At 45.4% G+C, this 24,899-nt stretch overlaps 1 protein-coding gene across 1 annotated transcript; it reads right to left on the bottom strand.

Moving 5' to 3' along the window:
• Positions 1-9,032: 9,032 nt before the first annotated feature.
• On the bottom strand, positions 9,033-22,039 carry LOC120391219 (protein maestro-like). Its single transcript, XM_039514691.1, has 11 exons — positions 21,982-22,039; positions 21,337-21,530; positions 16,978-17,115; positions 16,658-16,769; positions 14,778-14,924; positions 13,424-13,606; positions 12,204-12,359; positions 11,568-11,702; positions 11,266-11,368; positions 10,095-10,160; positions 9,033-9,266 (listed from the first exon to the last, which is right to left on the bottom strand). The coding sequence occupies exons 2-11, from the start codon at positions 21,408-21,410 to the stop codon at positions 9,169-9,171; spliced, it is 1,212 nt and encodes a 403-aa protein (XP_039370625.1). The 5' UTR covers positions 21,411-21,530; positions 21,982-22,039; the 3' UTR covers positions 9,033-9,168.
• Positions 22,040-24,899: the final 2,860 nt, after the last annotated feature.

Raw genomic sequence — 24,899 nt, 5'->3', positions numbered from 1 at the left:
GTGTGACCCCTCTAAGAACTCCTCCCAATGCCCTCTGCTAATCAGAGTGCAGCACCATCACCCCACAAGTCCCAAAGCTGGACAGAGGAGGCAATCTCTTACCAAGAAGACATGTTTCAGAAATTGTGGAAAGGCTGAGAGGAAACATGGACTCCTTTACCACCCCGCTGAGAACTTCAGACTTTGTTTTAGCCCTGCGGACCTTTGGACTTGTGTGGAGAAAGTGCTACAGCAGCAACAGTTCTGAAGAGGATGAGGGAACAGCCGAGGGGATTCCTTTGGCCCAGCCATTGATGGATACGCCAGAACCTGAACCCAAAGCCCAACCATTCATGAGACACACCAATGAGCATGGTGGCCTCTCGTTGTCCACCACCCTGGAGGAGGAAGACGATCATTGCTTGGGGGAGTTACCGGCGGACAAGCTGAACGGAAAAGACGTCGCTCAGGTAAATGAATGATTAAGAAGTGACAGTTGATGATGAGGTGTAATGAGGTTAGGAACCTGGTGTAAATCTAAAAAACAAGCAGTGAGAACTTACACTTGTTTCTTGTCTGAGACAGCTCGATGATGTCTTTGTAGAGGCCTTGGAGGCCCTGGACAACGTTGCATCAAGCAGCAAAGATGAACCGGGCCTGCCTTATTTTTGCTGAACACCGCAAAAATTGTTGAAAAGGACTTCAAGGATGAAGGTTATAAGGAGTTTAGGAGAAGGTTTGGCATGGAACTTGCTGAGCCAGTGCCACATTGTGAGCGTAAAAATTTATGTGGACTATTGTATGCATTGCTATTTATGCTGTTCTTAATAACTGTCTTAGGGTACGTCCATACTACCCGCCAGATTTGGCGAGTAGCAATTGACTTCTCGGAGTTCGATATATCACGTCTCATCTAGACGCGATATATGGAACTCCGAACACGCTCCCATCAACTCCGGAACTCAACCACCATGAACGGCGGTGGCAGAGTCGACAGGGGAGCCGCGGACTTTGATCCCGCGCCGTCAGGACGGGTAAGTAGTTCGAACTAAGGTAGTTCGACTTCAGCTACGCGAATAGTTGCGTACCTTAGTTCAACCCCTAACCCCCTAGTGTAGACCAGGCCTTAGGGAAAAGCTTTTTGATGATTGTGAGGGCTATGTCATAGATGCCCCAGCCCAATGGCACCATGACTGTGTGATTTGGACTTTAACTTTATATGTAAATTTGTACATATAAATATGTAAATTAAAAAACATCTATTGAAAAGGGCTTTGTGACTATATGCATTTCTGTTAGAAGGTCTCTGGCCCTTAAGTGAGCTAAAAGTTTTAATGGAGCCTCTTGGTTTGTTTTCAAGAAGCTGTATGTCTTTTAAATTAAAAAAAATGGTTTGTGAGAATCTAACTTTTGTGTTTTTTGTGTAAAAAAAGACCCATTTACAGGAAAAAGCTGAAATGTATGTTGTGGGAGGAGAAAAATCCTAAAAATGTGTTTACAGTGTAACTATTCTGCCATCAGAGTTGGCAGCAACAAGAGCTGCGTTCACTTGCTAGGAACTCCATTCCAATAACACAATGCAAAACTGGCTCAAGCCCTCAGCCAATGGGGCACTGAGGCTCCCCTACTACAAGCTAAAATCACCACTTACCTTGTTTAGTAGGGAGGACTCAGTGCTGGTTCACCATTAGCCCAAAGTGAATTCAGCTTTGTAGTCTGTAATCAGACTTCATGGAATAAAAATTAGCACTAACATTTCACAGTGGAGACAGGAAGAAGAGATAGAATTAGTGTCTAGGGCCCACCAGGTACAAATACCTGTCCCCAGCCTCTCTCAATTTGCTGAGTTTTGGAACCCATGTCCCTTGCCTAGCGAGTGCTACTTAGTTGATGGTGAGTCCCTCCGTCATAAAAGGCCAAGTACAGTTCCACTGTCCTTGATTCAAATAATCAGGATAACAACACTTTATTCTTCCTGCCTCAATAACAGAGAAACTGGGGATCTCACAGCAGCCAAAGTGACCATTTGGGCTACTGTGGGCTCATGCTAGGCGGGGTGGGTGTGCCTGTGCAAACAAGATCAACCCCGATGTTCTTTTGCACAACTCACCACTAAATGTCAGGGTAGATCTCATCCTGACTCTGCTTACAACAGTAAAACAAACAGAGATGGTTCAGATATGTGTTTGAGTACAATAGAATTGACTCATCCTTTTGAACTGAATGGTTTTAACCACACCCCCACTGAATAGTGAAGGTAACTGTGATTACTTATCCTTGTTGCCATAGGGATAAATTTGATTGGTGTGCACCGACAGTAAGGGAAGTGGGTGGGTGAGTTCTGATTAATATGAAATGAAATAAAACCTCAGGAATTCGCAGATGCTATTGGACAGTTTAATTATAACCCCTGGAGTTGATAGAGTGCTATTGGACAGTATAAAGGATCCAGGAGTTGGCAGAACTCTATTGGACAGTTTAAATATGACCCGGGAGTTGTTTGAATGCTATGGGTCACTCTTTCTAGCAATTCAAAGCCATTAAAAGTTTACATTAATATATTTACAACAAACAAACAACCCCGCCCCCGCCCCCACCCCCCCACAAGGGTCTAATCCAAAACTGAAATGTTTCAAGGGGTCACAAACCTGCACCATGCTTTAGAACAAGCATTTGCTCTAAAGACAAACAAACATTTAAAAGCTCTGGGGGGCTTATTATGGCTGTGATACAACCATTTTATTTCAACCCCCACCCCAAACTTTATGCATGAAAGAAACATGTTTAAAAAAACAAGCCCCAAAGAGATGTATTGATATCTGCCAAAAGTCCCCACTTGGGAATGGGACAGTTACATTAAGGATTGGGGATCTACTGTTTAATACTGTAAGAAGGCCCTACAGAAAAATGGATTTTAACTAAAATAAAAAATGGAGCCAAAAGCAGCTCAGTTGTGCAGCCAGCTTAATTCCCCCACCCCAGCTCACAAAAGGGAATGTTAGGAAGGGGCCTAAAGTCCTTCAGTCTCTAGTATTTCAGAGCTGTAATGATCAAATCAACCTGCTAGCTACTATTTTGAAGTCCCTTTGAAACAAAGGGTTAGGATGGTATGAAAACCTCAAGTATTTTGGAGACTTTTTTTCAACAGAAACTCTTGAATGGCTGCTAGGCTGCAAGAGGAGGTATGCTCCCTGTTTTAAACTCTGAAAATATATATTATATAATATCACTCGTTGGCCATGCTGTCTTAGTAAATAATGGTGTCATAGGTCTCACCCCCACTTGGAGCTGTTGGGTTCCAATATGGGGACCTGCATGGACTTTCCTAAACTAAAATCCTAGTTTAGATCTGGTAAAAGCTGCCACCACCCAATAAGGTACGTGTATTGGGACACAGGCCTTCCCCAAACTTCCCCTGGGGAACACAGATTCAATCTCCCTGAATCTCTACACACAGGGAAGCAGCCCACTTCCCCCCTCCCTCTCTCCTAGCCACTCTGGAGAGATTCACACCGATTCAATTCTGTGAATCAACCTCAGGAGGAACTCACTCTTCCCCCCTCCCCTTCCCTTGAATCTCCACAAGAGAAGGAATTAACCAAGTCCAAAGAAAAGAATTTATTAAAGACTAAAAAGAAAGTAACTGTCTCTGTAACCAAGATGGAACAATACACAGGGTCTGAACTTATCAATCTCTGGAGAGAATTCCATCTCCTTTCTTTCTCAGCAAAAGCAATAACAGTACAGAATTAAAGAAATTCTATAGCAAAACACAGAATTGCAAATACAGAAATAAAAGTATAAGAATACTAGTTCCTTGCTAATACTCACTAGCTTGAATAGAAGAATTTATTGCAGAAACCTGGGAGGACTTGATTAAGATGTCTGGACTCCCTCAACTCCCAAGAGAGACTCTCCAAAAAAACAAAGAACAGGAAAAAAAACTTCCCTCCACAGGGATTTGAAAGTATCTTGTCCCTGATTGGTCCTCTGGTCAGGTGTCCACAGGTACTGCTTGTTAACCCTTTACAGGTCGAAAACAAAACCTTAACCCTTAACTAACTGTTTATGACAAATGGTGCCTATGTTTATTGCAGTGTGATCTGTTTAGCATGGAACTAGTAACTTTAAATTGCATTTCATCACCAGGCCAAGGTAAAAAACATTTTAACTGTAGTTTTGCTTAATAACTTCAGGTACTACACAGGTTGTATAGGGATTTGGGGCTAATACTAACTAACAGTTTTTGCTTGTTCTTTAATCCAAAGGCCCAAACACACATTGAGGGGGACAGAACAAGCATGTGCCTGCAACACTTTATCCTGTAGTAGAAGGTAACTTTCTGCAATTGGCTTTTAAATGTGTGTGGGTTTATTGAAAACTATTTTGTTGCAAACTGTATTTTAAACTCTCTCTCTGTAAAACATAGGTGGGGTTATTTTTTTTAACTATATGGCTGCAAACTGATGGTAATGGTGTGTTTCAAACTAACAGTTTAAACTAACAGTTTAAAAGACATTTTTTAGTGTGCAAAATGTGTTTTAAACTGGATTTTAAAAGTTGATTTTAAAAGCAGTTTGGTTTTTATTTTGCAAAATGAGGTGTATTTAAAAAAGTTTGTGGGTTTGTTGTTTGTTGTTTTACAATGGTAGAAACAAACTCAAAACTCCTGTTTGTTATACAGCCTGAAGTGGATTATTTTGTTTTAAAGCTATGACTTTTTAAGTAGAAAAATACCCTAATGAATATTTTATTTTTAAGTTTACAAGACAGTTTCATGTGATTTATAATAATAATAATAATAATAATAATAGCAGCATCTGCTCCACAAACCTACCCAATACCAGCAGTGTGACAGACCCTGACAAACTCTTTCAGTACCTGTTTTCCCCCAACTATAAGGTTTCATCCTGCAATATTATCGACGGTGAAACAGCATGAGTGTCTTGGAAAGACCCAAAAGACCAGTACTCTTTCTCTGGAAATACCAGTGTTTTCATAGCCTGTTTCACCACTACTTATGCCCACATAGAACTAAACAACCTGCTAGACAGGTTGCAAGAGCGGTGCCTGTACCATGACACTGACTTGGTGAAATTTGTGAAAAGGGAGGGTGACTGGAATCCTCCTCTGCGGGATTATTTAGGCAAGATTCCGCCAGATCAACACATCACCAAGTTTGTGTCAGCAGGCCCGAAAACATACAGGTATAAGCTGCCGGAAAGAAAGGCCTGCATGAAAGTCAAAGGTATTAGCCTGAACGTAGCAAATTGTGAAAAGATCAACTTGGACAGTTTGAAAGATCTAGTTCTGGACTATTGCACGGGACTGTGAGAAAACACGTCCAAAAAGATAGAGGTGCAGCAGCCCTCTATCATAAGGAACAAAAATCAGTAGCAAATAAAGACAAAAACCCTTAAGAGAAGTCATTTCCACCAAGAAGGTCCTAGGAGAAGGGTTTAAAACCCTGACCTATGGCTTTAAAAATGGATCCGAGGTGGAAACACCCCTTTTCTGCAATTCTTGCGGGGCCTAGCAACTGTGGGAAAAGTTACTTTATAAAAAATGTGTTGGAGAATGCCAAACGAACATTGTCTGTTATGCCTGAGAGTATTGGATAACATGGCTATAAAAATCATTTCAAGATACACATGTCTGGGCTTGTTGAAACATGTTTTAAGCAAGCCTAGATATGCCCAAAAATTTAAATTTAGTTTTTACAAAATTCATCACCATCCGGTCGTTTTGCACTAAGTCAAAAGATTAAACCCTTGCTACGATGATGTAAGAAAAACACGCAGTGATAGCTGCAGGCGACAGACTGGGGTCTTGTAATTGTCTATTGTGGAACACATTGTGTGTGGCATTTTTGTTTAAAAATTTCATAATGCTTTTAGGAAACAACACGCTATTCGGGGGGGGGGTGCCCATATGAGTCAAAAAACTCTCCATGGTTACACTTCGCCAGATACAAGGTGAGCCAGTGTTCACCAGGTTGGTTATGTGGATGCATATTGACCACCAAACCTTGCTGCCAGGGAGCCAATCATAAGGGAATTCTTTTTTGTGTAAGGGGTCGTTGATGAGACACGTGAAAGCTGCACGGTGTCCATGTTCACATATAGTCAAGCAGAACATTTCTCCTCTGATTTATCTCTACGACGTTGTCAAAAAACCCATACACGATCATATTGATGGTGACGGTTAGAGCCGTCCCAAAATGTATTTCTGCTCTCAGGTTCCCGGTTTTAAACAGGGAACAGTGATTGGCGCATTCCTGGTCGGGAGGAAACAAGGCAAACAAGGTGTAACCCCATGCAAACAGACAACGATCTTTCACGTGTTTACCAGCTGTCTGTACCAGATTCATGTATTCTCTCACGCAGTGTTCTGCCTCGAAGTCTGGTTGCAGAGGCTTGGTTACGGAATATTCCACCCACGCCAGCCCCGTACATCCAGGAAGGGCATATCCCACTTGGCTTTGTAATAGTTCCTGTAGATGGTGGGGTCGCTGTAGTTTTTTAGGATCACCATAATGTTTTGCTTTTTAGAAACCTCGCTCTTTTTCCAGGGAAACAGGTGCACCTTGATGATCACCTCACCAACACAAAATAAGACGTGTCTGTTCTGATCTGTCTTTATTTCAATGGTAATGGTATCGATGTGGTGTTTTCTGACAGGAACGTAATGAGGTTTATCGTAGGTGATGGTGACAAACTTGTTGTTCCTTCCTTGGACAGGGACACAGCGTAACAGGGGAACAGAAAAGTCCCCCACAAATTCGTGTTCTACAATATCTGTGAACAGACACAAGAAATTAAAAGCCCTGTGATGTCTGCTGAGAAGGGGAATTTTTGGATGCTGTGCTTCAGGCCCAAACCTAGAATGTTAGCTAGCTCCCCGCTGATAGAAATCATACAAGTAAAATCGGTGGATTTAAGACTAACTTTTCTACCCCTAGGGTCGTAGTTCATGACCACCTCAGGCGGTGTGGGATGACGAGCCACAGTACTGTTCATATGATCCAATAATTCGTGTATGGATGAGTAATAACCTTGTCGTAGGATAAAACTCCATGCCATATCTCCAAAGGTGATTTCAAAAGGGGTGTCTTCGTTGATAGTGTTCTGGCTGTGCGGGTATTGTATTTCCACAAACCTACCTCCCAGGCACTCCGGAGATCCTAGGGCTTAATTAGCAGTATTGTAAAGTTCAAGCTGGTGTTCTGAGGAAAAACTGCAGTGCTGGCATTGCTGGGCAAAGTAATGTAAAACCTGCTGTCGCTCATTTTTCTCTCTCTCTGTCTTTGGAGGAGCAATCTTTTTGTTTGTTTGTTTGTTTTGTTCATGTCTAAATGTCACAGAGTTGAGAAGCTTCCACCCAGCTGTTAAACTTATCGCTCCCCCGAACCATTTCGCCAGTAGCTGCTTTTTTCTCCCTTTTCCTTTATCCGCTAGAACTTTTTCAATCTTGTAAATCCTGTCTTGTTTGGGGTTTACTTTTTGTAATTCTTCAGGGTAAAAAGATCCAGTAACTGTCTCACCCTCGTCATCTTTTAATCAGTATACAGGTCTCTGGCTCCTGGTTAAGGCTTCATCCACTATAAATAGCTCATCAGTAAACGTCTGTTCATAACCTTTTTCAAAGGCTCCTGTTTCTTTTAAAACGTATTTGAACCAGTTTGTGTAAAGTGAAAGCATCCGATCTGAAAGCCAAGCTGTTACCTGTCTTCTATTTCAAGTTTTATTATGCTTTTTGGCCACTCGAAAAAGAGGATTCCCCCACCAAAGCTCCCAACTTCCCTGGGGATGTAATATATTTTCATTAACAGAGCTGTCTGTGGAGACAGGACTGTTCTTGGTACCGTCTTTTACTAACACAAATATGGAGGGGGATACAGTCATAGGGACACATTTAAATAAGTTTAATTAATTGCCTGGTTTAACACAACCTTCGACAGCCACCTGTAAAAATGGACGCCATGACCCCTAAAACGAAGGATTCTGAGCTGGTTCATTCTTCTATTTTGTTCTTTTCTGGATTTTCCTCGAGAGCTGCATCTCAGACAGGAGCAAAAACAGCTGATGCACGACAGGGCTACCGATGTGTAAGTTCTCAAAGGCCTCTTGAAAGGCATCGTCAAGCTGTTGAGAGATTTTCAGACAAAAAACAGTGTAAGCAACCCCCTGCTTGTTCTTAGATTTATGAAATACCAAGTCGATTCCTAACCCCATTATACCCCCATGATTGACCATCGCTTCTTAATCATTCATTTACCTGAGCAACGTCTTTCCCGTTCACCTTGTCCACCAGTGACTCCCCCAAGCCATGATCATCTTCCAACTTTGGGGGGGGGGGTCATCACACTCATCAGGGTTCTTCACAAGGGTTTGGGGTTGGGTCCCGAGGTATCTATTAATGGTCGAGTCAAAGGGCCCTCCTCGGAACTGTAACTGCTATAGCGCTTTATCCATACAAGCCCAAAGGTCCTCGGGGCTAAAACAAAGTCTGAAGTTCTCTGGGGGGTGGTAAAGGAGTCCATGTCTCCTCTCAGCCTTTCCACAATTCATAAAACACATCTTCTTGGTAAGAGATGGCCTCCTCTGCCCAGCGCTGGGACTTATGAGGTGATGTGCTGCACTCTGATTGGCAGAGGGCATTGAAAGGAGTTCTTAGAGGGGTCACACGACCCTCTTCTGGGAGGTTCACCCCTTCCGAGAACCTACCCTGTTTTGGTCAACTCTCCTCTTGGGGCAGTCCTCTGCAGCTGAAACCCATCGCAATTGGTAAAGGGTGGTGAGAAGAGTTCCTAGAAGGGTCACATGAAGCACTTCCGGATGGGTCACCCCACCCCAGAATTCCCCCCAGTTGGACAAATCTCCTCTTGGAGTGATCCCCAGTGGCTGAAACCCACCCTGATCGGTAGATGGCGGCAGGAGGAGTTCTTAGAGGGGTCACACAAAAGACAGGTCACCTGCCCCGGAACTCCCCCTGATTGGTCAAGTCTTCTCTCGGGGCATTCCTATTGGGGCGAAACCCATCCTGATTGGTAGAGGAAAGTGGGAGGAGTTCTTAGAGGGGTCACATGACACATCTTGCTGCCGGGGTCAAGGGGTGGGGTTAACATTTGATTGATGGTAGGGCCCTTATACCACTGGAGCGCCTTGTTCTGTTTGTCTTCGTTCTGCTTCATTCCTCAAGCACTCCACCAGAATAGATGTCACTTAGGATTTCAGTTGCCACCAGCTGGACAGTGGGACTTGGGTCTTTCTCTAGGACCTGGAGAGCTGAAATTACAGAGGGCATCACGTTAGTGAACAGACTGTCAAATCACAGATAAGCGTGATCACAGAACCTTGAAGTACCTGAGCAGAATGATCCCATGGAAAAATGTGAAACTGGGCTCAGTCCTTCTTTTGGGGTGGAAAATACATGAGAGATGAATAGGCCGCACTTTTCATATAGTCACCTGTGCCTGAACTAGCTCGAGACTTATTACTTCTGAATACCACACTACAGCAGCTCTCCAATACAAACAAAGCTTTAGGGTCCCCCATTGGGTCCCTTCCATGCTCCCAACTGTGGGGAGACCCTGACTCTACCAGAAAGTCATCCACTCTGCTGCAAATGGAAGAAGGTCCATTGTTTCAATAGCTTCCACTTTTCAGTTATTTTCCAGCTCTATTCAGGAGCCACTGCCTGAGCTCAACTAAACCTGGAATTTAACACAGGCCAGGTCCAAGCTGGTTTGCACATGATAGAGGGCACCTACTGGAAGGAAAATTGCTGGTGGGAAATTTGGGGTAGCAGAAAGTGGCTACTTCTCACTTGGGGAGTCCACAGAGAGCCAATAAAGCCCAAAGTGTGGATAGCACTGGCTGGGGAGGGGGCATTGCCAGGACAACCAGGAGATGCACTGACTCATATCACACCTTCTGCAGCTTCCTCCTTCAGGGGAAATTAAGGTTGACTTTCTACGGGGCAAGAGTGAATTTGTCCTTTGATGTGTGGCTGATGCACTTTGCACCAGTGGTATCGGTTACTGCTGCTTGTCAGCTAAATTCCTTTTTAACAACTCACTAATGAGCAGGACTTCAGCTGTATTTATCACTTACACATCAGCAGATGTTTCAGGTCCAGCCATTTCATACGCTGAGTGTCTGTGTGTTCCAGGATGATGCCTAAATACACAATGTCAAATCAACAACACCACCACCACCACCACCACCACCACCTTCCCTTGTTGAGTGCAAAGTGATATTAGCAGCCCCTAGACAGGTCTTTGGGGTCTCCTACTGTGGGCCTAAGGGTGAGCTGTGGGCAAGAGGATGCTAGAGCAGTTTAGAGTCCACACTGAAGAGAATGAGAGAGACATTTTTTAAAAAGAATGTTTACATAAAACCCATTTGCTTGAAACAGTCTGTGCTCCTCTTGCCACTGCAGTCAGTTATTGGAGACATACTAAGATAGTGTCTTGGTCTAGTGGTCTGAGCAAAGGACTGAGGCCAGGAATACGTGAGTTCTAAGCAGGGATCTCACAAGGTGACTGATAGGTGAGCCACAATGCCTGCCTGTCTCACATGGGTGTGCTAGGGAGAAGAGGGCCCTGGGTCAAAGAGGAGGACCCTAATGCTTCCTTGACAAGGTGCTGTGGCCAGGAAGGTGAAACAGCAGGCGCCATGGGGAGGTGGGCTGCTTGCCTCCCAGTGATGAAGTCACAGTGAGGAGCACTGAACAGCACTGGGTAGGTCTGCACTTTGAGCTAGGGGTATCACTCCCAGTTCAATGGGACGGGCCCACACTAGCTCCGACAGTGCTGGCATTAGCATGTAGCTAAGGCAGCACAAGCAGTGGGAGGAACAGCCACTGTGAGAATGGACTTTGGGGTTTGGATGGGATCATACTTGGGGTGGTTAAACCTCCTGCTGCTCCTGCCATCGCAGCTACTCTCTATTTTTAGCACACAGGGCTAGTGCGGGTGTGTCTCATCAAGCTGGAAATTATACCCCCAGCTCAAAGTGTCACCATGCCCTACGTGACGGTGTCCCAGCCGCTGCTGCGAAATGATTGCACCGTGCTTCCCCTGCAACAATCCCAAAGCCCTTTATAGCAACTAATGAATTCCTCCGACCACCATCCTGGAGAGGTAGGGACATTAACATCTCCATCTATGGCTGGGAAGCTGAGGCACAGAGAGATTAATGGCAGCTCAGTGCTGCACAGTGGGAATTTTTTCTGACTCCCTCAATGGGAATATCAAAACGGACACTGGGCATCATCTCTCACCAGCTAAGTTGGCGGCAACTGCCCGGATCTCTTCCCAGCTGCAACTGAAGTATGTGATGGTGGTGCTGTACAAGTTCTCCAGCAGCTCTGCATTCTCTTTGGCCTAGAGGAAATCAGGGACACATGAGCTCTCTCTGGCTAGAAGTGCCCTTTGACTGCCAGCACATGCTTTTATGAACCACAGGTAAATAAGGGAAAGAACAGGTGGCTGGGTAGAAGTGGGAAAAATGGGAATCTGGGCAGATTTACATTTCCCATCACCCTCCAGTCAATAATCTCATACGGTTCAACAGCTCACTCACAAGGTGTCTGCAAATGTCCACCTGGAGCTCTTCAGGCTTCAGCTCATCTGTGCCACCAAGGTGCTTATTGATCACATTTTGGAGTCTCTTCAGTCCCAAAAATGGGAAACAGAGGTGAAATGTAGCTCTGCATTCCTGAAAAAGAGTGTCACACCATTGAATTGTTCCCTACCGAGTGCTATGTTCAATCAAAGGGAAATCATCTGTGTGACTGCTCATCTATTCCAGGACAAAAAGGGATTCATCTGGATGTAATTGGCAGAAACATGCAGGAATAGAGGGGAGAGGGGAGAGGTTCCACTGAAACCTGGAGGTAGCATCAATGTCTTTTGGGAACAGATATACCGATGAAAGCTGCTTCACCAGGCACAGCTGTGGTCTCTTCTCTGTTCTGGGGAGGCAGGGGTCTGGGGTGCAGAGACAGACAGGAACAGAGACCTGTAGGGGTCAGACCCATGACCTATCCTGGATTCTGGTGAAGCAGCCATGGACCAACCTGGCGGGAACTGACTCAGCAGGAGGGCAATGAACTGAGGGGAGAATTTGGGCCTCCACAACAAGCAGGAATAGCAGTGCTCCCCTGGCATTGGGAGGAAGATTCCTTTGGCTTAGTAAATAAGTTACTGTTGGTCTTACCATTGAAACCTTGGGGCTTGGGTCTTGCAGATGCAGCAGAAGTGTGACCCAGCTCTTTCGAACCTGCTTGGCAAAATAGGCCTTCCATTTTTTCTTTGTTAACTGAGCCAGGATGCCAAATAGGACAAAGGCCATTGAGCGAAGAGCATCATCCTCCTACAGCCAAGAAAGCCCCACAAGTTGGTAAGTAAGGGACAATCCCATCATGCACCTCATACAGCCGTCTCTTCTACGCTAAAGTAGAGTGATTCCAACTACAGCTAGTCGGAAAAACTTTAATTAACCAATTCTTTGTTCGAATTTGCTGATTCATGAAAATATTTTAGAGACAGTTCAATTTTGATGAAATTCCTCTGGAAGCCAGGCAGGGGTCCTTAGAAACCTGCCTGGTGTCTTGCCAGTGCACCCATCCAGCTCCTTGGCAGCCAATCTAGCAGGCTGACTGGGATCATAGGCTTCCACACCCCCAGCTTCGGGGGGAGGGATAGCTCAGTGGCTTGAGCATATGGCCTGCTAACCTCAGGGTTGTGAGTTCAATCCCTGAGGGGGCCATTTGGGGAACTGGGGTAAAAATCTGGGGGTTGGTCCTGCTTTGAGCAGGGGGTTGAACTAGATGACCTTCCAACCCTATGATTCTATGACCCTGGGAGTCCAGGCTTTCAAATTTGCAACTCCCTGGCACCTCTAGCTCCCAGAGTTTCCTGGGTTCCCAGGATAGTCTGAGTGCAGACTGCCCCAGGCCAAGGCTTCCAACAGAGCTAGGTTGAGAATAGTAATTCTGTTTCACAAGGAGTTCTGAAGTTTGGGGGAGGGGTTCCCACAAATAGGAACAAACCCAAAATTTGAAATCTCAAAATTCTCTGCACTACAGAATTAGCATTCCAACCCTCTCACATAAAAATGGTATAGAGCAGGCACAACACTCTCTATTGCACTCTGTAACCCCCTTTTCATGGTTATCTAGCTACCTAATCTAGTATTCAGACTTCCTTTGAGGTTCCCAGTGGCAATCAAGAAGAACAGAAGAGTGAGACTGTTGGAGCAGGGATGTCATCCCCATCCTCCTAATGTTCTCCTCCTCCGTAAAACACCTCCCTTCCCTGGGGCCTAAAATCTCTGCACTCTGACATGAGCAATGCCCAGGGAGTCCACATCACACATCGTAAATTGAGTCTAATCAAGATCGGTTGAACTGGATTTGGAGAGTTCTGTTCACATACATCGTCAAAGTAGGTCTGAATCTGTTGGGTGAGGTCTTTGAAGGAAGAACCAATGTCCTTCTCTTTCAGCTCCTTCAGGACTTTGGCCAGTGCTTTCATGCTCTCGCCAATCACTTCAGAACTGGAAGTGTCATTTAAGGCCTTGATCAGTATGTCCAGAAGAAACTTCTTGTGCTTTTTCACCTGTACAAATATATTACATTAAAGAACACTTATCGCTGATCACACTCATAATAAAAGTTTTCTTTAGCAGTTATGAAGCTGTGGGAATTTCATCAACCCTCTCTTCCCCCAGAGACCTATAGCTATATTTCAGACCAGGTGGTAGCTACAATGAGCCAAACTCGGTGCCATAATACACCTGTGTAATCCTATTATTAGATTTCTAGTTACTTAGATTCTGAGGCCAAAAGGGACCATTGTGATTATCCGGTCTGACCTCCTGCATAACATAGAACTTCTCCGAAATACTCTAGTTCAGAGACTATCTCTTTTAGAAAAACATCCAATCTTGATTTTAAAATTGCTAGTGACCAAAAATCCACCACAACCTTTGGTAAATTGTTCCAATGGTTAATTAAAATTACCATTAAAAATGTCTTATTCCCAGTCTGAATTAATCTAGCTTCCTTTTTCCCCATTGAATCTTGTTATACCATTGTTTGCTAATGTAAAAAACCCATTATCAAAATGTATTCCCCATGTGAGTAGTTATAGACTGCCCTCAAGTCACTCCTTAACCTTCTCTTCGTAAAGCTAAATAGATTGAGCTCCTTGAGTCTATCACTAAAGGTATATTTTCCAATCCTTTGATAATTCTTGTGACTCTTCTCTGAATCCTCTCTAATTTATCAGCATCCTTCTTGAATTGTGGACACCTGATCTGGACACAGTATTCCAGCAGCGCTCACATGAGTGCCATATTCAGAGGGAAAATAACTTCTTTACTTTTCTTCAAGATTCCTCTGTTTATGCCTTCAATGATCATTTCAGCCCATTTGGCCACAACTTCGCATTGGGAGCTTACGTTCAACCGATTATCTGCCATGACTCAAGTGTTTTTTCAGCGTCATTGCTTCCTGGTATAAAGTTTCCCATCCTGTAAGTATGGCCTGCATTTTTTGTTCCTAGATGTATACATTTACATATGGTCATATTAAAGTGCACATTGTTTGCTTATGCCCAGTTTACCAAAGGATCCAGCTTGCTCTGTATTGACTGCAAAGAGGTTACTAGGGTATGGGAGAGAGCAGAATTTGGCCTAGTGCATTGTGTGCAGCCTCTGTAAACTCTGAACAATTATTTCCCTTGGTTTCTCTACTTATGTTGCATCCTATTCAGTAATCTCTCATACCTTCACAGGCGCCCCATCGACTATATTTCCCAGGCCTCTTACAGCCATCTGACGGACAATGCTGTTTCTATCCTGTGACCTTTCTTCCAAGATGCGTAAGACAATCTTAAGCAACTTCTTCTCCCTGAGCATGGGATCACTCATTAGCTGAAATAAAATCAACATGTCCATTAGACCCAATATGATCATTGAGATTGGGAATAGAATTTGAGCAGACATGGAATACACGAAAAACAAGGAGTCCTCCTACAGCCACAATCTTGTAGATACAGACTAATATGGCTACCCCTCTGATACTTGGCACATAACAGGTAATTTTATCATTCTACACAAATGAGAAATGTCTTAAAAACATGGAGCACTATAATAGGGATCTGTGAGCGGATCCTTTTGGGCACTATAATAGGGATCCGCTCACCTTTTGAGAGCCTCTTAGTGGCTAGGTCTGGTACCACAGTCCTTTTCTCACCCCTGGTACACCCTGCTAGCCGACCTCAGTGAGTCTTCTGTGGCTCAGGCCTCTGGCTAAGTCCCAAAGGCTAAATAAACCCCTTCTGGATTAGTCAAGAACAGTCCCATTGCCCTCACTAGGGTCTCCAGCCCCAACGCTGGGTCCTTGAAATTCTGCCCTTTGTTCAACTCTCCGTAAGCATTGTCCCCTTCCTGGGGCTTATGCCACTGTAAGTGGTAGGGGAACCAGGGCCTGCCCATAACTCTGGCTTCCAAACCATGGACCCTGTAAACAGTAGCTAGGTACCGCTTGATTTCAGTTCATTGTTGCTTCTTCCTACCGGCCACTTTTAGCTTCACCCTCACCTCAAGGTTCAAGTTCTTAAGGACTCTCTTCCTGCAAACCCAACTTAAGCAAATGCTGCCAGAATCAAACTCTGGCAATCCCCTGAATTTCTGCAGCCAGAGAGCAGCACCCTTTCTTGCCCCTCCAGTTCCTGGCAGGAACTGACCTGCTAAGGCTCTGCAGCATCTTTTAGCTGAGCTTGATGGGCTCTGATTGGCTGCTTTCATGAAGCATCTATAGACAGCCCCAGATTTGTGGCTCTTTTCCTGGGGCAGGGGGCAGTAGGACCATGAGGCCTCTTGTAAGGAGCCTCAAAGCCCAGGAACAGCCCATCCCAGGCACAGATCGATTGTTTTTCTTAGAACCAGATGAGCCCCTAAGATAGTTACTTAGCGTAAGTGGGAAATATGATGCAGATGTTAGAGGAGGGCTGTAGAAAGGGAGGATGGTCCAGCAGTTATCACACTAGCCTAGGACTTGGGAGACCCAGCTTCAATTTCCTGCTCCCTCAAAGACTTCCTGGGTGACCTTGGGCAAATCTCTTAGCCCTTCTGCGCATCAGCTCCCTGCCTGTAAAATAGGAATAAAAGTGCTTCCCTACCTCCCAGGAGTGTTGTGGGGACATATACATACATTAATGAGTTTTGAGGAACTCAGATACTACAGTCATGAGAATCTACGATAGTTGTGAATGTATTTGTATGTTGCTGGTTTTATAGTATTAGGACACTAGGTTCATTCCGAAGATCTGCTGAGCGAAACCAAAATCAGGAGCTGTTGGTTAGTATCAGCACTAGGACTTGGCAGAAGAGGTCCAGTACTTCAAACTCTGTCTGTATCTCTCTCATCCAGTGCCTGTGGTTGTGTAGCTAGTATAGGCAATGGCAGCAATACAAATATCAGAGAGAGAATGACTCCGAAAGGTAGAATGAAGCTCCTTGTCAGGTTTCCATATAAAGGGGGACCCAGTCTACTATCTAAAATGACAGTTACTCCTATGAACTGAACTGTACAACTCCCTAAAAGAAAGGCAAACAGACAATTGTCTAATGGTGAAACTGCTCTTTGGAGCCCTGTGTCTTACCTGGGCAAGGAAAGCTGTGCTGGTGACTCGGAAGTTTTCCATTGGGGAATTCACCCAGGGGAGGAGGCTCTGTATGATCTCAGGTGTTACTAGTCCAGATCTTAGCAGAACACTGGAAGGCAAAAGAAACCGCTTATGGGGTCGATTGCACACTTCAAAAATTCAGCTGCTCTGAGCAGACAGCTCTGATATCTATGGGTAAGAGATGTGTGTTTCCACCCAGGGTGCCCCCCACAAAGCTATAAACTGGAGGTTCCCTCTCAGCCACTCTATTTGCTACTGATTCCCAAGGATAAAATGATGCCTCCAAGATCTCTTACCTCACCAGCAGACACACTCCCTCATGGTGAGTCTGGGGGTTTTCAAGCAGAATCCATGCTTTCTGCTTCCCAAGCACTCTCACCAGTTTCTCATTCCCAACTTTGAAAAGCACAGATTCTAATGCTTGGATAGAAAACCTGGGGAAAGAGAGGCAAAGAACTGCAGCAATCGGTAGGAAGGTGCAGCCTGAACAGAGTCAGGAAGCCCAGGTTACTTGTCAGGTCTGCTGTTCATTGACAGTTCATCCATTGGCAATATCCTGGATACCAGTGTCCCTGGAAGGACTTGATGCCAGGAGGTAAGTTTCTATCTCATACATCTCATATAACTAGTTTTGCTAGGGACAAAATTTTGCAGTCATTTTTCACTTTCTGCAAGGAGTATGGGCACTAGCAGAGTACAAGGATATAGAAAAGATACATGATCAGGACCCAAAACTGGGGGCATAGAGTGTGGTGATCACTAGTGGATATTTTGGGGTCGTATCTCCAGATATGATGTGACAGAGTGCTGAGGGTTTGCACTTGAGTCAGCACTCTGGTCACTATTAGTACTAATTCAGTTCCTTACAGAAAACCTAATTGGACAGAGGTGTAGCTGATTACGAGGTCAGATTGGGGCTAGTGAGTCAAGGAACCAATCATTCCATTAACAGGGAAACTGTATAAAAGGACATGGGCAGGAGCCCTTTGAGGGGAACAGACAGAGAAAGAAACTTGGGTGACCAGATATCCCGATATTTGGGGCTTCATCTTATACAGGTGCCTATTACTCCCAACTCCCTGTCCTGGTTTTTCACACTTTCTGTTTCTCTTTGGGTGACCAGACAGCAAGACAAAAGCTGGGAGAGCCTGACAAACTGAGCTCTCTGAGTGGAAACAGCTTACCCCCCATTTTGGAGAAGAGTTTAGAAAGTTGAGATACAAGATAAAAAGGTGCTATGTATTGGTAGGGGGATTAAATAGACTACACGTTGGTGTTTACAAGCAAGAAAGTCTCAACGTGGTCTGCGTTTGTAGAAGGTGTGGGATTGCAACACCCCTCTCTGTCACAGCAGGGGGCTCATCAGGGATTTCCCTGTTATCTATTCAAATGGAGAGCCTGCTGGAGAAGCTGGGGTAGAGGTTTGGCAGTCTGGGTGATGGAGGGAACACACTGAAATGAGTGGTGAAGCAGCAAAGAGAAGTATAGAACAGGGGTTCTCAACCTTTCTGTTTCTGAGCCGCCTCTCACCTCAACAAGCTATAAATACTCCATGGCCCAGTCCCAGCCCTCTGCACTGCCAGGCATCAGTTTGGGGCTCCTGGCTCTGGATTTTAACTCCACAGGGTGCAGCGGCTCAGGGCTTTAGTGCAGGTGCTGGGCTCAGAGCTTCAGCTTTCTGCCCTAAGCCCCAGCTAGTCTACTGCCAGCCCTGCTTGGCAGACCCCCTAAAACCGGCCCGGTTGAGAACTGCTGGTGTAGAAGACCCCACCAACTTTCCAACAATCCCACCAGGCAGAAAAACAGCCTTTGCTTGCCTGGTAGGTTTAACAGCAAAAGAGCCTTCAGGAATTTATACGGGAGCAAGCCCAGGTCTGGCAACAACTCCCCAAAGTCTGGCGAGTCCTGTGACAGGAAATGGAAACCAGGCACAGGAGATCAGACTCTGTAAAATGGGACCTGAACAACCCTGAGCGGGTGTTGGTTACTCTTAAAGGAGCAGCGGTGAGACCTCATAGGGACAGAACAATGTGGGCCTTTCGACTGACACCCCATTTAACTGGGGAAGCACATATATGGCTCTTAGTGATTAGCGGGCAAGAGATTAGAACATGATTAAGGCAGCCATGCTGGATGAGGTGGGGCCTGTCCACAAAAGTACTGCCAGAAATGGAAAGTTGAAAGATGGATTGAGGGATTATGCCTCTGTGCATTTGGATAGAAATTGAAAGATTGCGCCACTCACTGGTAAGGCCAGGTACTCAAACTTTGGGGAGATCATGGACTGCATGATTCTGGAAGTTTCTTCAGAGTTTCCCTGAGCATACCTGAGTATAGGTTATCCCAGAGGTAGGATCAAAACTGAATATGTACATGGGGACAATACATTTTGCCCAATGGCAGAGGTGACTCTGGAAATCAAGGGGAAGTTTAGGCAGAAACATGTAGGGGTAGTGGATGGATTGCCCCACTGCCTTCTCCTGGGCATGGACTGGGATCCCTTTCTGACAGGGACACCAAGGCATGTGTGGAGGCCCAGGAGGGTGGAAGTAAAACCTGCAGGGCCAGGTAAAGAGGAAATATATGTAAAGGGGCTGGAGGAACCTAGACACAAAAGTACAAGCCACAGAGAAGGTGAGGATGGAGAAGTCCCCTGAGAGACAAGAGGGAGGAGAAAGAAATCAAAAGTCAAGAGTAAAGGTGACTTAAGATCATCCATTAGGGTCAAACAGTCAGAGCCCTTACCACCAGGATCTCAGGAGCAGGCATCCCTAGAACACTTTGGAGAGACTCAGAGCAGTCTGTGTTCATGGAAGAGGCTGGGGCACAGCATACCACCCCGTCACATAGAGGTATCTAAAATGGGCCTGCATAGGCCAACAGCATGAGCAGAATATACACTTGTGTCTGCAGCACCAGAATTCACATAGCTAGGTACCCATCCATCGGAACAAATTCAAGTTTTGTGGACAAAACTTAGGCACCCATGCTTGAAAACCTGACTCACTGTGGCCACCGCATAAGATCAGCCTTACTGAGTCAGTCCAATGGTTCATCTAGTCCAGTATACTGTCTTCCAACAGTGGTCAATGCCAGCTTCTTCAGAAGAAATGAACAGAACAGGGCAATCATGAAGTGATCCAATCTCTGTTGTCCAGTCTCAGCTTCTGGTGGTCAGAGGCATAAGGACACCCAGAGCGTGGGGTTGCATCCCTGACCATCTTGCCTAATAGCCGCTGATGGACCTGTCCTCCATGAACTTATCTAATTCTTTTTTTAAACCCAGTTATACTTTTGCCCTTCACACCATCCCTTGGCAATGAGTTCCACAGGTTGACCATGTGTTGTGTGAAGTTGTACTTTCTTATGTTTATTTTATACTCGCTGCCCATCCGTGAACAGAGTTTAGATCCTGGTTTCCTAGGAAAAGTCAGAGACATTATAAAACCAGGAAGTCTGTAATTTGAGCACCTTGTTGGCACGGAGTAAAGAAACACAACAATAATAGAAACTGTTGTGAGATTGGTGGGAAATGTACATTAATGGGCTACCAGATCTGAAGTCCACTGATGACTCAGGAATCTCTTAGTGTTAACTGGTGAGGGGCACAGAGTGGGTGCCGAGGGGTGTGGTATGTACATTCTAGTTCACTAAAAGATTGCCATATGAGTCTCAAATAAAAGCTCATGTCACCAATATCATTGTGAAACACATCTACAGATGCAGTGTAAAGAGCCATGTCTATGCATTGAAAATTACATTCTTATGATCTGTGTCTAGGGACTAGTCACCAGGAAAGGTGAAAAAATGGTTTTCTTTCAGGCAAGAAATGTTTCTCCATCTGTTTGTTTACATGTAAATTAAGCATGTAGGGTTCACATTCAGTTCAGAAGGACTGTGAGAACTTCAAAGAAAGAAAAGTAACAGGAAGTAGGCAGGGGGTGGGGACCCAATTTTGGGGTACACCTCAAAGGTTTGCTCTAGTATATTTGGGCGACAAAGAAGACACCCTGGCATCTTTCACTTAGGAAGTAGATGGACAGCGAGACAGACAGCGGGGTCGCTATCAGGCTTGGTTGAGAACGTTGAGTGAGAAACATCTTTAGACAGGTTAACCTGTTGGTTAAATTTAGTCTCTAGGAGCATGTTATGATTTCATTATACATGTAACCATTTTTGGCTTGCATTCTTACTCACTATCACTGGAATCTCTGTTCTTTGATCATCTCTGCTCTTGTTTGCACTATAAATATATCCAAGTGCTGTGTGTTTTGCACTATAGAGTATAAGTAATAAAGTATAGAGTCTAAAGTAGAAGTAATAAACTGGTGTGTACTGTTCCATTGGGAACAGCAGGCCTGGTAATTCTGTGAGTGTTCAGTGGATAAAGGTCTGGACACTATACGGAATGGTCAGAAGACTCGGTTGGTGTGTGCCTATCATTAACCTGTACAAAGAGACTGGGGTCTGAGGAGGCCTGGATGGCAGTGCTTGTTTTGCCAGAGCCTGGTCATTTTAGGGAACTGACCCACAGCAGACACAGACAAGACTTCCTCACTCTAAGGGCAGGCGATGGTAAGGTGCCTCATAACCCTGGGGAGTGTCACACAACTCTATTGGAATTCTCTTTGTTTCTCTGCCTTCCTTCTAATTACCAGCAAGGGTTGCCCTCAGTATGTTGTCGGTCTTTTCGGAATAGGCTCCGGCTTCTTATCACTGGCAAAGGCATCTTTTGTCCTAAGGTTCGGCTGACCTGCTGCAGGAGAACAGGAAACAGCTCTGGGAGCAGCTCCTGCACAGCTTCGCTTGACTGCAGTGATGACACCACCTCAAAGATGGCACATGTTGCCTGAAAGGAGAGCATGGTAAAAAAATGAGATCTTCTCCCAACACCATCACACCCTCTCTCCCCTTCTGATATCTGCTGTACTGAATTTTCACTTCTGCCAGTAACTTGAATGACTGCGAGCAACTCGCTTAACTCGTGGCTCAGTTTCCCACATCTATAAAAATGTGTATGACCTACCAAGGCATGTTGTGAGTCCTAAGGAAGATTTGCAAAGCACTGTGAGAAATCTGGTTCAAAGACTTTCTAATTGCCAGATATTATTAAGTAAATCAGCCACGTACTCTAAACCTGCCGTATTTGTTCCACAGACAGCAGAGCTGGACTCAGGGAAACAGTACATCAGAGGAGAAGTGCCCACACAGCAATATTCTACCACACTTCTAGCTTTCCAGCAGCAGGATTGTCACAGGGCAGAGGAAAGCCTGAAAGGCGTGTCTGTCATCTAACTTACTGAGAGAGGTTCAGCAGCTGCCAAATGCCTGTCAGTTTCAGTCTCTGAGGTGACGCTTCCTTCTTGGCTTGTTGAAGTCTTTATTTTTTCTATTAGGACCTGTAGGACTTGAGTGGCAAGCAAGGGGTCTCCCCCCAGAGATCTCCACAGCTCAGTGGTGTCACTGCAATTTAATAGAAGTTACATGTGACCCCTGGACTCTTTTGTGGCTCAGATTGAATGCGTCCTATTTAAGTAAAGACCAAATGTTCTCCTTGCCTATGATGAGAAAGTTAGGAGTACTGTCCTCCTTTAACGCTCCTCCTGTTTAAATATTGAGTTTCCAGTTACAGAACTAGGTTAAGTGACCTAGTCTTACTGCAGCCTAACCATTAATACTAGACTTCAGAACGACAGGACACAGAGCGCCAACCTCAGTTCCTGTTTTCCCACTTCCCAGTAAATATGGACTCATGAGCATGTGGCTCCCAAAGATCCAGGGTTTGGAAGGCAAGTTGATGAAAGAAAAGCCACATTCCTACTAACTGGACATACAATTATGAGAACGAATATTCATGGCCATCCTAGGTTCCCTTCACAAATGGTGTCCCTACACTCTGTTTGCCAGAAGCTGGGACTGGGCAACAGGGGATGGGTCACTTGACAATGACCTGCTCTGTTCATTCCCTCTGGGGCATGTGGCACTGGCCACTGTCGGAAGACAGGATACTGGGCTAGATGGACCTTTGGACTGACCCACTATGGCCGTTCTTATGGTCTTAGATTCCAACACTGATAACTGATAACTCAGTTAGGGATCTTTAAATGAAATGATGGATCTGCTTCCAGTCCAGTTTTAAGTCCCAAGGACGGCAACTCTATTCTAGCAGCCACACCCTCACCGATACCAAGCGGCGGTCTGATGACAATATTGGCCCTATTCTTTGTAATCAGCCAGGGATTGGACTTGAAGCTGTCATGCTACCAGGAAACCAACAGCCACTACTAATTTCCAAAGTGAGGTCAATTCAGGTGTCAGGCCGGTTCCAGGCACCAGCCCAGCAAGCAGCTGCTTGGGGCAGCAAAAGCCCTGGAGCCAGCCCTGCTAGAGAAGTAGATGTTTCCAACAATACACTCCAGTTATACCAGTAAAGTTAGGTCTTTAGGATGTCAAAGCAGTTATGAATTAATGGAAACAGAATGACACTTAATTTCTCTCCACACCCCACCTTAATATGCTCTTGGACCTTCCTGGAGAAAGACCCAGGCTATTAACCATCAGGAATTATCCCAAAATGTCTGCTGCTTAAATAAAGGCCTACATCTCCCAGTAAAGCGGTGGGATCCATGTTTTACCAAGATGAATGCAATAGGTAGCGGTATATACCTGTCCATCGGCAGGTTGCTGAGTAGGCTGGAGATCACTGCCTCTAGGTGATGGTGAGCTAGAATAGACACTGCCTCCAGCAGGAATTGCCTCAAGCTGCCCTCCTGGATAGTAGCCATGTGGCTATATATTATATTCAGGATAGCTGGCACCTGGAAGGAACAAAACCAGAAAGAAATGTCCCTTTTTCTTTCTCTCCATTCATTCTACAGAATCAAAACCTTTATTTAGACATTTGCTGATTTTTTAGAAATTCCTCAAGAAACAAATGTTCAAATATGTCTGTGTAACTTTAACCCACAACAATTGCCCACACTTGGCTGTAAAAATTAACACTGACACACACACATACAGCGAAACCCTGCTATAACACGATGATCGGGGGTCCAAAAAATTGGATCGTGCTAAATGCGGGGTCGCAGTATAGCGGGGTCTACCATTTCAAGCTGGTCAGTTTCAAGCCGGTCGATTTCTCTTGGGCAGAAAACTGCTTTCATTTGTGAACTGCCCACAGCAGTAACTGAAAGGGTGGAGCTCCAGCAGCAGGGGCTCTCAGCCATGCAGTGAGAGAGGGAAACACTTGGGGAGAGCAGGGGAGATGTGCAAGGGGCAGAGGAAGAGAGAGGAGCAGCCGGGGAGAGAGTGGCTCTTCTCACCAAAAGGGTAAGTGGGGGCAGGTGGGAAGAGGCAGTGGGGGAAGGCACATTCCATTTTTTGCTTTTTATTTGTCCTTCTGGGGCACTCCAGCCTCTCTCCCTTCACAAAGCCCCTCTCTCTCTTTGTTTTTTTTTCTCTTTTGCGCTTCCGCAGCACTCCAGCCGCTTTATTTATTTATTTAGTTTGTGCTTCCGCGGCGCTCCAGCCACTTTTTTTTTTTTTTTGGCCTGGGGCGGCCGGAGCCACCTTACAATCGCGTTATACCCGAATTCGTGTTATTGCGGGGTGCATTATAGCAGGGTCAGGGGCGGCTCTAGCCATTTCGCCGCCCCAAGCACGGTGGCACGCAGCGGGGGGCGCTCTGCCAGTTGCCGGTCCCGTGGCTCCGGTGGACCTCCCGCAGGCGACTGGCAGAGCGCCCCCCTGTGGCATGCCGCCCCAATCAAGCGCTTGGCGTGCTGGGGCCTGGAGCCGCCCCTGAGCGGGGTTTCCCTGTACATACCAGGTAATTTAATGTGGTGGTGCCCAGCTATGCATTAAATAAACCAGCTGACATGCACAAAAGAAGGCTTTGCTTGCCCAGATTTTGCAGGTGTGATTTAAGCAGCCAAATGCGACCATTTACCTCGAAGGATGCACAGTTCATAAACAACCACAAGCACAAAATATGCAAGTGCTTTAAACACAGTGTGCAAATGCCTGGGACTATGAACAGGTGACGACCTCTCATATTCATTCCTAGCCCTTCACATCTTCAAAACACTGTGCAAACGTGGCAGTTCTGCTTCGAGGGTTCCCTGTCCTGAGGCCTTTCACCAGCCTTGATAGACGATTTGTGGAGTGCTCCTTTCATCTAGCCCTAACACACTGGGTTCCAGAATAAGGCATATAAATA

This window comes from Mauremys reevesii, linkage group 25 (genome assembly GCF_016161935.1).
Source record: "Mauremys reevesii isolate NIE-2019 linkage group 25, ASM1616193v1, whole genome shotgun sequence".
In the NCBI taxonomy this organism is placed as follows: Eukaryota; Metazoa; Chordata; order Testudines; family Geoemydidae; genus Mauremys; species Mauremys reevesii.
This window is presented reverse-complemented; position numbering and strand designations above follow the sequence as displayed.